The 14169-nt window shown below is 32.5% G+C and overlaps 2 protein-coding genes across 2 annotated transcripts; both read left to right on the top strand.

Annotated features, from left to right (window-relative positions):
- The first annotated feature begins 6572 nt into the window (after positions 1-6572).
- LOC7482449 (hypersensitive-induced response protein 2) lies at positions 6573-9469 on the top strand. Its single transcript, XM_002323797.4, has 6 exons — positions 6573-6734; positions 7524-7737; positions 7850-7970; positions 8141-8232; positions 8335-8431; positions 8839-9469. Exons 2-6 carry the CDS (start codon positions 7549-7551, stop codon positions 9195-9197), a joined length of 858 nt encoding a protein of 285 aa, XP_002323833.1. The 5' UTR covers positions 6573-6734; positions 7524-7548; the 3' UTR covers positions 9198-9469.
- Positions 9470-11726: 2257 nt separating this feature from the next.
- On the top strand, positions 11727-13891 carry LOC7482450 (hypersensitive-induced response protein 1). Its single transcript, XM_002323798.4, has 6 exons — positions 11727-12021; positions 12428-12648; positions 12745-12865; positions 12947-13038; positions 13142-13238; positions 13372-13891. Exons 2-6 carry the CDS (start codon positions 12460-12462, stop codon positions 13728-13730), a joined length of 858 nt encoding a protein of 285 aa, XP_002323834.1. The 5' UTR covers positions 11727-12021; positions 12428-12459; the 3' UTR covers positions 13731-13891.
- Positions 13892-14169: the final 278 nt, after the last annotated feature.

Here is a 14169-nt window from a genome sequence, read left to right on the forward strand (position 1 = left end):
TTTGATGTGTTGATGTCAGAAATAAATTTTTAAAAAGTAAAAAAATATATATTATTTTGATAAATTTTTGAAGTAAAAAACACTTTCAAAAGCAACCGCTACGACAATACCAAACGGGCTCTAACCTGCCACCTGTGATATGAGATCAGGAGAAAAAAATATTTCTTTTAAAAAATGAACTAGAAAGAAAAATCAAAGTTAAAATAACAAAAAAAACATGAAAACAAAACCGAGTCAATCTATGTTAACTTAACTAACTCGCACTCAGATAACCCCACATAAAGGAAAGAAAATAAATCACGAAAACTCAAGGGACAATAAACTTAATGTCAAATGATGAAAGTGTAAAAACATCAATTTCATAAAAAAAAAATTGTTGAAAAAAAAATACTCAACTGAACCCGGATTAACTCAACTAATTCATTACCCTAGATATGAGATTGAGATAACCCCACAAAAAAATAAAACAAAACAAATTACAAAGTTTAAGGCCCACTAATTCAATTTCCAATGATGAAAATGAAAAAACAAATCAAATTTAAGAAAGACCTAAATAAAGACCAAACTTAAACCAAGCTAATATTCAAAACTAGTGACCTGAGTCATGAGATCAAGATTCCCATGTAGAAGGAACACATGAAGAAATTCCAAAGAACAATTCTCAATCATAAAATAAAAAAACAAATATCATTCAAGATAATGAGGATAAAATTTGGTATAAAAACTAAATGAAAGAACATAATTGGGGACTAAAATAAAAGAAAAAAAAATTAAGAAAATGATAAAAAAAAAATCAATCAAAAGAATAATGATCACAGTTGGATAAAAAATTAATTGAAATAAAATGTTAAGGAAGAAAATTGAATAAAAAATAAATCAAGAAAAGGATAAGAAAAATAGTAATCAAAAGAATGATGATCAAATTAGATAAAAATAAATAAATGACGTAAATGCTCATGGATGAAATTGAAAAACAAATAATCATTTTTTAAAAAAAATTAACACAAATAAAAATTAAAAGTATGAGGATCAATACTGAAATAAATACAAACTGGAGGATACAATTGAATTTTAACTAGACCAGCGCGAATCCTAAGGTAAAGAGAGAGAAAGAAGAGGGGGAGAAAAAAATCTAATTGTTGCGAATCTCACCACACACACACCATTCAAATTGAGTGATCCATTATTCAAATTGACTATAACTTAAAAACCATGAGAAAAATATAAATTTACCGTTATACATGAGTAATGTAGTTATTTTATTGTGATAAATAAAAGTAAAAGATCGAAAAGCTATTAGATCTCAGATTTCAGAAATGTATAAAATAACTTCTAAGATAAAATACATGAAAATGTATAAAATAAAAATGATACATGGAGTAAGATATTTGCATGTACATCTATTTTGTTGATTTTACTAGAAAGATTAGGTTTTCGTATTTAATTAGAGTTAAAAACTCTTTTTCAATTTATTAGTTCATATTTGTTTTTTAATTTTATTAGACTTGAATTTATCCATGGCTTTTTTATTTTATTTCTTTTTTCGAGAATCCTAATTAAATATAGCATCATGTAATATAGTTATTCTTTCACTTTGCCTCCATTCTTTTAGAAATTACAGGTTACATCCCATGATTTATAAGTTGATAACACTTTACATCATGACTAACGCGTGTCGAAAAAATCAACAAAAAATATCGAATTATTTATAAAACTGTCATTATATTTCATTTAATTATTACAAAGCCCTTATATTAAATATTACAACATTGCCATTAAATTAAAAAAAAAAACCCAGCTACCACCCTTTTAACCCAAACTCGGATCTCTAATAAAAATAACTGTATAAGTTGAGTTTAGAATTTCAAACTTTGATGTTCCTATCACAAACACTAATCCCTTTTCCATTGCCAACATTCCATCTCAAAACATTTCTATACAGTTCTTTTTGAACCTCACAAAACCTTTTCAGTCAAAATAAAAACCCAAGCCCAAATTTGACCCCAAAAAAATTATCTATTATAAATATGGCTAAAAAGGTCATACCTCTAAATTTTATCGAATCAATACAAAATTACATGAACTATAATTAGAAGAAATCATTCATCATATCCAAAACCTTTTTGAAGCATCTGAGATTGAATCCAGACCATCAAATATTTTTGAAGAAACCTTTCAAATTGATGAATTGGCAACATTCAACTCTAGCTCAGGTATATAAAACCATACAATTTCAAAACAAATAAATGTCTTAACCCAAGACCAAGAATTCATTCTTGAAGCTATCAAAAGACTTGATGGTCCTCAATTCCAAAAAAACACATGAGTTTCTTTGAGAAGTTAGAGACACCACAATATGTTCAAAGACAATCACTATTGCCATCAACTAGTACATGTATCTATGACCTTACCAGAATTCTCAATAAAAATAAATAAATCTAAACTTGTTGATACTATCCCAGATCTACAGTTTGAAATCAAAACCCTTAAGATTTAACTACAAAACCTCAAACAAGCTAACAAAAAGACTCTATTCTTTTACAACACCTTCTCACAAAGATAGAATGCCAGTATGATTCTAAACCAGAATCAGAAGATCAAACTCTAGAAAATTAAGCATTAGATCATGCATTGTCAAATATTGAGCATATTCCTGAATATTTTCTACATGTTTTAACTCAAATTACTTTAAAAAAGTATATCATAAAAATCACATTAATTTTTTCAAATGATTTTAAAATAGACACTATTGTCTTATTTGATACATGTTCAGATTTGAATTGTATTAAAGAAGTAATAGTTCCAAAATGATTTTTACAGCACTTTTGAAAAACTTTCTGTAGTAAATATTAGTTATCGAATACAAAACTCAAGCATCGGTTTTTAATCATGGACTTTATCTTAAAAAAAATTTTGTTGTTACAAATGATATTAATCATATTATTATTCTTGACACTCATTTTATTGACATGATTACTCCTTACAAAACTGATCATGAAAGTATTATTTCAAAAATCAATGGTTTGAAACTTGTTTTTCCTTTCTTAAAAAAGCCAAAGACTAGAAATTTAAATCTGATCAAAGCATGTTCTATTCATACTCATCACAACAATGCATTGATTCAAGGAAAACAAGCTCATCTCATTCATCTTAGAGAAGATGTCTTTTTACAAAAAAAAATTAAAAATTGAGCAGTAGTTACAAAATCCTATTTTTACAATTTTTTTTTTCAGAATTTCAAAACAAGATAGAAAAGGAGATTTGTTTTGATTTACCAAATGCTTTTTGAAAGAGAAAACAACATATTGTTGATCTTCCTTATGATGATAGTTTTAATGAAAAATAAATTCCTACAAAAGCAAGACCTATTCAAATGAATGTTGAATTAGAACAACATTGTCGACTTGAAATCAAAGATTTAAAGGTCATATACAAAAGTCTAGATCACCTTGGTCGTGTACAACTTTTTATGTTAACAAAAATTCTAAGATTAAACGAGGCATACCAAGACTCGTTATAAATTATAAACCTTTGAACAAAACTTTGAAATGGATTAGATACCCGATTCCAAACAAAAAAGATTAGGTACAAAAATTACATTCTGCATTCATATTTTCAAAGTTTGATATGAAGTCAAGATTTTGGCAAATTCAAATTCATCCAAAAGATCATTACAAAACTATTTTTACAGTTCCATTTAATTAGTATTAGTGGAATGTCATGTAATTTGGACTAAAAAATATTCATTCTGAATCATGAGTGATATTTTTAATGCATATTCAAAATTTTGCATAATTTACATTGATGATGTTTTTATCTTTTCAAATGTAATAGAACAACATTTCAAACATTTACAGACATTCTTCTATCTCGCAAAGAAAAATGGTTTAGTTGTATCAAAAACAAATATTTCTCTTTTCCAAACTCGTATTTGTTTTCTTGGTCATTATATTTCCCAAGAAACCATTACACCTATTAAGATATCCCTGACATTTGCTACTAAATTCCTTGATAAAATTCTAGAAAAAAACCCAACTACAAAGATTTTTAGAAAATCTTAATTATGCTCTAGATTTTTACACCAAATGTGAGTAGAATAGCAATACCCTTATATGATAGGTTGAGAAAGACTCTTGTTCTATGGTCTGATGAACATACTAGAATTGTTAGACAGATTAAAAACAATTCCAAAACATTCCTTGCTTACATATTGCCAATACCTTAGCTCCTAAAATAGTTGAGAAAAATGCTTTTGAGTTGGGGAACAAGAGTATTCTTAAACAAGTACAAAATAACAAGAAACAAATTCTTCAATTTATATGTACACATTGGGATGATTGTCAAAAAAATTATTCTACTATAAAAAAAAAAGAGATCCTTTCCATTATGTTATACATTACAAATTTTCAAAGTAATTTATTAAACTAAAAATTCCTTTTACATATTAATTGCAAATCTGCTAAAGAAGTTTTGTAGAAAGATGTTCAAAATATTGCTTCAAAACATATTTTTGCCCGATAACAAGCTATATTAAGTATTTTTATTTTTATTTTGATATCAAATATATAAAAGGAGATACAAATTACATTGTTGATTTCCTAACCAGATAATTCCTCTAACATAGGTCTCGATGCATCCCAAATCCAAATCTAAAGACAAAAGCAAAGCCCTAAAAACAAAGTCTAAATCTCCAAAATCCCAAAACCCTACAAAACTCCTTGTCTTAGCCATTTCTTTTACAAAACCAATTGAATCTTGGTATGAAGTGGTAGTTGCAGATGAGGAAGTGGAACGCTCTTCCCAAGTACAAAATTGGGTAGAATCCCTATCCAATTCACCAAAATTGCTTCTAGCCTTACAAATTATCGACCAGAAGTCCTCACAGGAAGAAAAGTCTTCTCAGGCAAGTAAACCTCTTAAACCAATTTCCAAAAAAGAAGTAGGTTCTTCCTCACAAAAACCCCTACTTCTTTTTAATTCAGATTCTCCGTTTAAACTATCTCAAAAGCTTCTAAAAGAAAAATCTGATAACATTGAAAAACTAAAATTTCAAAATGTTTTAACTATTAAAAATGGATTTTTTCCATTTTGACCTTTCCATTACAGCTACAAAAGTTTTCTCTCCAAATTGGTACTTCAAACCTTAGGATTTATCCAAACCCCAGTTTTACCATATGACAATACTTGAAATAACAGGTCCCGCTAAATTCAAACATTTCAAATTGCAACAAAATAATTCTTAATATGCCTACTCTACATGCTTTATTCAAAACATCCTTCATCCTTCTGATTGGAAACAACCTCTTCACCAAGAAATCCAATTTCCAATTAGTTACCATGTCAAACTTGGTAATTCCATTGTCTGCCCTTATTCTTATTGGGATTATCAACACCTTTTTTCTCCAAAATTCCAAGGGTAGCCACTCATGGCTATTATACTTTATTAATTTAATTGAGACTTCAAACTTACTAACTGGTTTCTTCAATGGTAGGATTACTTTGGTTGTACTTATAAAGTAATAAAATCTCACCCTTTAATTGAAAACAATTACATTTACTTTAAACAAAATTTTAAACCCTCAAAAACTGAGAAAAAATTCCCACCAATTCTTCTTTTTTGTTCCAAATTCTTTATCCTTTGGGTTTGGTGCTGGTATTTTGACTACAATACCCAACATGGATATCCCATCCTCATTAAGAGATATAAAGTAAAAAGGTGGGACTCTTTTGCAGCAAAATCAAAAATTTCAAACCTATTGTCATGGAATGATTACAACAACACTAAAATGCGAAGATTATAGACTCAAACTCTTAGTCCAAATTCCTAGCACGTCGATCTCATGCTTTTGCTCTTCTTACCTCAGCACAATCTGAAGAAGAGTATTTTCAAATCATGAAGCAACTCTTACAAAGCATCAAAGATAATAATTCCTCTCCATCCTCGTCATCCCCAAGTTCTATAATTGGCCTAATAGATGACAATGAAGATGATTATTATGGTAATACAAAAATCTTAAGCATCCACTATCTTTGCAAAAAAAAATTATTTTAAGAGGTCTAAAAATATTTTGGTCAATTTTATTTCTTAGTTCAAACCATCATGCTCACTTTCTTTTATTGGCACAAATGGTTAAAACAACTTTAATTATTCAAAAAGTTGATCCTACTTATATAAATAACAAATAATTTTTGATGATAATGAACAAACAACTTTTTTAAAAGTAAATCATATACAAAAAATTTCAAAGATTACACTCTATATAAGAAAAACTTATCCCAACCTTTTATCCTCTTGTAGCATACTCAAATTTCCCTTTGTATTATTATTTATAATGTAAAGAAATTCAAACTTTTACAACCATTATCTCCTATATTAAATTTAATATAAATTTTCAGTAATGTTTCTTTAAATTTTACTTTTAATATATATCTTTCTAAAATTTTATTTATGTAAATTTAAATATGGTATGTGTTTGATACCTATTTTACTAAATTTGCATTATCATTCACGTCATAAATTTATTTATGCATTAATTTCTATATATATCATTGCATCTGTCTCTTTCTTTTCAAATAAATCCGATCTAAAATGAAATTTTCATCACTTTGTAGCAGACATAGGATTATAATAGACGCTGGCAAATTGCCAATTTTGTCGTTGCTCATTCATCAAAAGAAAATATCACAAACTCTTTATTTCTCTCTGTTGTCATCAGCAAGAAGAACAAGAACAGGTATTATATCTCTTCTTTATGATTTTCTATTACTCTATTTTGTTTGGTTCTTGAGAAAACGGAAGAAAAGAAACAGTTGGCAACATGCGTGAACGCTGTGTTTCATTCATGGATTTTTTTGTGTTTCTAAACAAAAACTTACTGTTTTTTAAGGATTTTGTTAAAAAAAAAAGAGCTTTCGAAAGTCACCATCATTTTCTTGTGTTTTGTAGAGGCTAGGTTTTGAAAGAAATTTTGTTCTTGGAGATTTCCTGTGATTCTCGTTGTGTTCGCTTGAATATGCTCTGCCTTCTCTTTTCTTTTTTTCCTTTCCTGCGTTTCGTTTCTAAAAAAACCAAAAAGAAAAGGCTGGAGAAAATATCAAAGTAATTATGTGTGTTAAAATTAGTTTTTTTAAAACAATCAATGTGAAAAATACTGTTAATTTGGTGGATCCAATTTGGGAATTAACATCTGTTTGGTTGTTGAGAAAACAAGACAAGAGTAAATTGAAGATGAAGGATGTTTGTTAAGTTGATTGAAAATTATGGGCTTTCTTTGTTTGTTTTTAGAAGCAGTCTGAAGGACAAAGCCCTTTTGATTTTCAGACATTTTTTTCAATCCAGCCACTGAAATAAAGAGAGAGAAGTATTATAGAAGCTCCAATTTTCCATATTAGATGGATTTTTTTTTAAATCTCTGTTTCTGCTGGATTTGCCCAACGATAAATGAAATATAACAAGTTGTGGAAAATCGGTTTTCTGGCTTGCAAGAATTCGGGTTTTAATCCGCTGCTGCTGCTGCTTGCAGGACAGAAGAAGAAGAAGAAGAGAAGATGGGTCAAGCATTTGGTTGCCTTCAAGTGGATCAGTCTAATGTTGCTATTAAGGAACAGTTTGGAAAGTTTGTTGATGTGCTGGAGCCTGGATGTCACTGCTTGCCTTGGTGTTTTGGATACCAAGTGGCTGGTGGACTTTCTCTTCGCGTGCAGCAACTCGATGTTAGATGTGAAACAAAAACTAAGGTTAACTCATTACTTTCTTCCCTTCTAATTAATAATAATTGCTCGTTTACTGTTTTATGTCTTATTGCTGCTGTGTTTTTGCTCATAAATTTGGACAATGTTGTCTTTTCAGGATAATGTATTTGTCACTGTTGTTGCATCTATTCAGTATCGGGCCATGGCAGAGAAAGCATCTGATGCCTTCTATAAGCTCTCCAACACCAAGGCACAAATCCAGGCCTATGTTTTTGATGGTATGTAGATCTGCTTTATGTAATTTTTTTTTTTGGAATGCTGAATAAAAGAAATGATATCGGAGGTTAAGATTTTTAAACTGATTAAACAAAGCTATGGCATTGAAGTTGTTGTAAGAGGCATAGGGGAAATTGTTAATAATACTTGGATCTAATTTCCGTGTCTGCAGTAATCAGGGCAAGTGTGCCAAAATTGCTTTTGGATGATACTTTTGAGCAGAAAAACGATATTGCGAAGGCTGTTGAAAACGAGCTTGAAAAGGTATCAACTTACTGTGTTCTGTGGAGCTTATAGTTTTGGGTAGATTACTTTCTGCTGCACAGTATTTTGAGGATTTCTAATCATGGTGCTTTCCCTTCATAGGCCATGTCTGCCTATGGGTATGAAATTGTTCAGACACTTATTGTGGATATTGAGCCGGATATTAATGTTAAGAGAGCAATGAATGAGATAAATGCTGGTAAAGTTCGAGACTCCCAACATTAATTTGAAGTATTGATTGTTGAATTTCTCTCTGATACTAATATTCCTGCAAGCCTTTTGCGATGAATTTATCTGGGAACTATTACATGGATACCAGATATTCAAAATCAGCAAATTATTTGAATAAATGATTCCCTAGTGTGTATGTAAGCTTTTGTTGCTTACTAAAACATGTAGCGTTCCTTCATGTATGAGTGGGTATTTGATCCAAAATGGGAAATTAACATGAATATTGTACTGTGTAGTTACTATGGAAAACTAATTGACCATTTTTGCTTCCTCAGCTCAGAGAAATTTCATTAGTATATATTAGTGTTAGAAACTTATGCTTTGAGTACAGTTTCAAGAGTTCAATTTTGATCCTTCTGCCATTGTCATGAGCAGCTGCTAGACTGAGGGTGGCAGCAAATGAGAAGGCAGAAGCTGAGAAAATATTGCAGATCAAGCGGGCTGAAGGAGAGGCAGAGTCCAAATACCTATCAGGGCTTGGCATAGCTCGTCAACGTCAGGCCATTGTTGATGGACTGAGGGATAGCGTGCTTGCCTTCTCTGAGAATGTGCCTGGTACGAGTGCCAAGGATGTGATGGATATGGTGCTGGTGACTCAGTACTTTGATACCATGAAGGAGATTGGGGCATCCTCAAAGTCATCTTCTGTTTTCATCCCTCATGGACCTGGCGCAGTGAGAGACATCACTTCACAGATTCGTGATGGACTTCTTCAGGGAAATTCTGCTCAGTAGTGATGGAATTCAAGCTTTGAATGGATTTACTTGGTTGATGTTTGGCATCTTAAGTTTTATCTCTAGCTTTTTCAGAGTTTGTGATCTGCAAATAAGGAAGACTGATTATCGTTGTGTTCTTTTCATGTCTATGAAGCGGTGCATACATTCAGGCAATGGCTTGTAAGTAGTATATTGGATTTGGAAGATGTTTAAATCAGCTGGTACAGATGTAGTTCCCCTACTCGATATGCTAGTCTCTCTGTTATAAATTACTGAGTTTATCTTGAAAAGCAGGCTGATGCATATGCATTTTCTCTTTGCATCTAATCTAATGTGGAGTTGCTCTTTCATGGCCCGGCTTCCAGAGGCAGAGTTTTGGGAAAGAATGAACTCTAGCCCTAGGACTATAATTTGTTTACCAACTGAAGGTGGGAGATGTGAGAGACATTTGGCTGATTTTCGAGCCAGCTAGATATCCAATATAGCTTTAGGCTTCGTGTTCCACGGAGTTCTCAAACGATGAAGCTGCAGTTGACCTGAGTTGTGTCATGGAACCTTTCTAATATTAAACTTGCACGTTAAATATGACAAAAATATTTTATGATTTTTTTGACAAATCCATATCAACATTCAAGCATGTCATAAGTAAAAAAAAACATAAAAAATCAAAAGAAAAAAATCAAAAGAAAAGAAAAAAATTTATGTAGAGAAACACTGCAATAATGTTTTGTGAAAAAATATATAATTATAATTCTTAATTATATCAATATTAAAAAAATAAAATTAATAAAAATAATTTAAAAAAAATCATAAAAAAACAAAAAGAAAAAAAAATATGTAGAAAAATATTATAGCAATCTATAGTGTTTCGTGAGGAAATTTACAGTTGTAATTTTCAACCAGCTCAATATTAAAAATAATAAAATCAATAAAGATAAAAATAATTTAAAAAATATATATAATTTTTCTTTTTAACAAAAGTCAATCATGAAAATAAAATATTAGTATAATGAAAATAAAAAGCATAGAACAGTAGTTTCCCCACGCTTTATATAATTCTGTATTGTTGATATGTCTTCCGAGTTGGCCCTGTTCTTGGATGATTGAATCAACAAAAATTAAAGGGTGCGTTGCAGTAGCTTTCAGTGGGTTTTTCTTTTTCTTTTTCTTTTTTAATATTTTTTTTTTATTAATTTAAGTGTGTTTGGTATTGTGGTAGTTTTTATAGTTGTGGTTTGAAAAAAATTGTTTTATAAAAAGTATTTTTAATTGAGGTTAGTTTGGAAAATAAAATTAGTTTAATATATTTGGTTAAAAATACTTTTCAAATTAAAATTAAAAAATATATATATTAATATTGATGATTTTTAATTGAAAAGATTGATTTAACTACTGCTATTATATCATAAAATAAATTATGTAGTGCTATTGAATAATATTAAACACTAATTTTTTAAATAAAACATAACATTCAATAACTTTTTTCTAATAAAAATTAAAATAAAACAAATAATGACATATTCAATGGCAATTAAACATTGTCAGCCTGCTGTATGAAGGTAATTATAAAAAATGTGAACTGCTGATAGAAACATTAGGGATGATGAAAAGCAGGTAAGGGAGAACATGAAAAGCAGGTATGATATGCTTTCGATAAACCCGCGATTAGGCCACAATTATTATATGGATTCCACATTTTTAACCGGCGTTTTATTGTTTTTCAAACAGCCATTGATTATGGTTACAGAAAAGGTCATCAAACCGGCGGCGCAGCAATACCATTGACCTGGATAATGTTATTGCAAGCCACAACCATGACAGGTGGATGGAGGAGGGAGAGGATTTATCAGAAGAACCAGGTCAATTGTTCTCATCAAGAAGGGCACATTCCTTTGAGAAATAGATTTTAAATCCGGCCCGATCTAAAATTCAGGTTTTTGGTTTTGATCAGGTCATCGGGTTTTGACCAGATCGGCCGGATCAATCTCTATTTTAAAAAAAATTCAAAACAGCGTTGTTTTAGTAAAAAAAAAAAACAAAAGTCAATGGGTTGCAACCAGGTTTTTGACCGGGTTTTGCTGGGTCAACCGGGTCGCCGGGTCGGCCGGGTTACACCGGGTCATGGCTTATTCTATTTTTTCATCAACCCGGCCCGGTTCCAGTCCCAGACCGGCCGGGTCGCGGATTGACCCGCCGGGTCAGGCTGGGTTTCAAAACTATGCTTTAAGCATTGAGTTCCTAGCTGGTTATTATTTGATGAAGGTCCCTTATCAGCTGAAAGCAGGGACAGTCGTGGTCTGGTTTCGTTTTTCTGCCTAGTTGCCTTTCTTTAGTAGAAACAAAAGGAATCAAATTTAGCATCACTTCTTAAGGCACAAGCTACTATCATACATAAATCAATGGAGCAGTATCGTAGAAAATGCTCCGGAAGGGCCACTTGTTTATTCTTTTTCCCCCCAGCTAATATGACATGGATTGATAACTACAAGGGCTGTGATATTAATCCTCTTCCATTGACTTTTGGGTACTGGAGAGGTGATATATATTATGTTGTGGGGAACAAGGCAGGAAATTTCTTAGATGATTACTGATATAATTAATCAATTAACGCGTCTATGAGATATGCTCCAAATAATACAGGTCAAGAAGAATATTCTGAGCCAGAAAAACACTTCTCGTTTTTAGCTGTTTCGAAATGGCAGGAAAGGTCACTGCTTCCCATTAGAATAGTAGCCTGGTGAAGGCAATACTGGTGGTAGGTTTCTCTTGTTTTTGAACGCTTTGAAACAGCTATATTTATCCTCCGTTCTCCATTTGCCTTCTCCGTCATCTGCACTTTCTGGTTCGTCTCTCTCTCTCTCTCACACACACACACACACGCAATCCTCCCCCTTGCCTTTCTTATGAAACTTAATTAGTGGTAGTGGTTGTTGAATGTTGTTTGAGCATTGTAATTTTTTAAAGTTTACTAGCTTTTGCTTACTAATTGTCAAAATTCAGCTTGCAACAGCTTTGATACCAAGCAACTTCAGACAACTAAGATGTTTGCATAGAGGATAGTCTTTGTTTCCAAGTCTGGATGATTCCTCTATGAAATGTTTATGCATGTGCTTTCCGGTTTCAATCTTTTTAGAAAGTTAGCATGAACTGGGATGATTGGGCAAAAACATAGATATTACTCGCTTTACTTTTACTTGCCGTCTTAGTAGATGAATGGAATCTCAATTTCCTTTTTTCTATTTCTTCAGTGAATTAAAGATATCAGAAATCGCATACAGAAATGGGCAACCTGTTAGGCTGTGTAAAAGTGGACCAATCCACGGTTGTTATCAAGGAGAGATTTGGAAAGTTTAATGAAGTTCTTGAACCTGGATGCCACTGCATGCCATGGTTCCTTGGAAGTCAGGTTGCTGGCCATCTCACACTTCGATTGCAGCAGTTGGATGTTCGTTGCGAGACAAAGACAAAGGTAGGCTGCAAGTCATTGCGTGGCTTATCTCTAATTCGCTTTGATGTACCAGGCATGATCTGACACTGTTGTGTCTATTTCTGTTCTCTTCTGCAGGATAATGTGTTTGTCAATGTTGTTGCATCGGTGCAATACCGTGCCCTTGCTCATAAAGCAAGTGATGCTTTCTACAAACTTACCAACACTCGATCTCAAATCCAAGCCTATGTTTTTGATGGTATGAACTATAAGAAAACTGTTATCAGTGGTTTTCACAGGGGAATGTAAATTAGGAACTGAACTTTATGCAATTTCTCAGTGATCAGGGCAAGTGTTCCAAAACTACTCTTGGATGATGTTTTCGAGCAAAAGAACGAAATAGCAAGAGCTGTTGAAGAGGAGCTTGAAAAGGTATGCATCCGATCACAGGGTGAAAACAAAATTCTCCGATGTTCCTAGACTACGCACAATTCTTTATTGACATCTAACATCTTAATTTTGCAATGATAATTAGGCCATGTCTGCATATGGTTATGAAATCGTCCAGACACTCATTGTTGATATAGAACCTGATGAACATGTGAAACGGGCCATGAATGAGATTAATGCTGGTGAGATATCCATGATTGTTTCCACTTATTTAGTGTAAATCAAGTCTCGCATATGACTAACTGGATTTTGATGGGCTGGACAGTTCTTCCCGGTTATGTTTCTCTTTCTGACAAGTTGTTGAAACTTCTACAGCTGCAAGGATGAGGTTAGCTGCTAATGAGAAAGCCGAAGCTGAGAAAATCATCCAGATTAAGCGAGCTGAGGGTGAGGCTGAGTCCAAGTACCTAGCTGGATTAGGTATTGCCCGGCAGCGCCAGGCAATTGTGGATGGTCTGAGAGACAGCGTGCTTGGCTTCTCTGATAATGTGCCAGGAACTTCAGCTAAGGATGTTTTGGACATGGTGCTTATCACACAGTACTTTGACACCATGAAGGAGATTGGTGCGTCCAGTAAATCCTCAGCAGTTTTCATCCCTCACGGCCCTGGTTCTGTTAGGGACATTGCTACCCAGATCAGAGATGGGCTGCTTCAGGCATCTGCTCCTCAGTAACTACCTATACGTTATGGAGCAAATTCCCTATGCTGTTTTGTGTGTTTCTTCATTTAAACTTTAATCAAATGGTATACGATTGTGTAACTGAAGTAGATACATACGAGAGCTGCTCTCTTGTATATTCTGTGGTTCTTAATATATTTGTGAATTGCGTGCAATTTTCATCCACATGGTTCACTTTGCTTGTGATGATTTGCACCTTGCAAATCCATACATGTTCATGGCTTCAAGCTGCTCAGAACTCTAAAATGCTCCATGAAAGGCGTTGCTCAGCTAAAGATCAAGGGCATGAGATTCACCTGGTGAATGGTGGCTAACAACCTGTCACACTAGAAGATCGAGGAAATATCAGTGGCTTGACGATTGAAAATTGTGACATTCACGAGCTGACAAGAATCATCGCAAAACATGAAAATACTGCATGGCAGCGGAACCC

Source organism: Populus trichocarpa, chromosome 17 (genome assembly GCF_000002775.5).
Source record: "Populus trichocarpa isolate Nisqually-1 chromosome 17, P.trichocarpa_v4.1, whole genome shotgun sequence".
Lineage (NCBI taxonomy): Eukaryota > Viridiplantae > Streptophyta > Magnoliopsida > Malpighiales > Salicaceae > Populus > Populus trichocarpa.

Excerpts from the sequence above, each read along its gene's own strand:
- LOC7482449 (XM_002323797.4), top strand. The coding sequence starts at position 7,549 with ATGGGTCAAGCATTTGGTTGCCTTCAAGTGGATCAGTCTAATGTTGCT. Across the intron at positions 7,971-8,140 it reads CCAGGCCTATGTTTTTGATG|TAATCAGGGCAAGTGTGCCA; the intron begins GTATGTAGATCT and ends CCGTGTCTGCAG. Across the intron at positions 8,432-8,838 it reads AATGAATGAGATAAATGCTG|CTGCTAGACTGAGGGTGGCA; the intron begins GTAAAGTTCGAG and ends TGTCATGAGCAG.
- LOC7482450 (XM_002323798.4), top strand. The coding sequence starts at position 12,460 with ATGGGCAACCTGTTAGGCTGTGTAAAAGTGGACCAATCCACGGTTGTT. Across the intron at positions 12,866-12,946 it reads CCAAGCCTATGTTTTTGATG|TGATCAGGGCAAGTGTTCCA; the intron begins GTATGAACTATA and ends GCAATTTCTCAG. Across the intron at positions 13,039-13,141 it reads TTGAAGAGGAGCTTGAAAAG|GCCATGTCTGCATATGGTTA; the intron begins GTATGCATCCGA and ends AATGATAATTAG.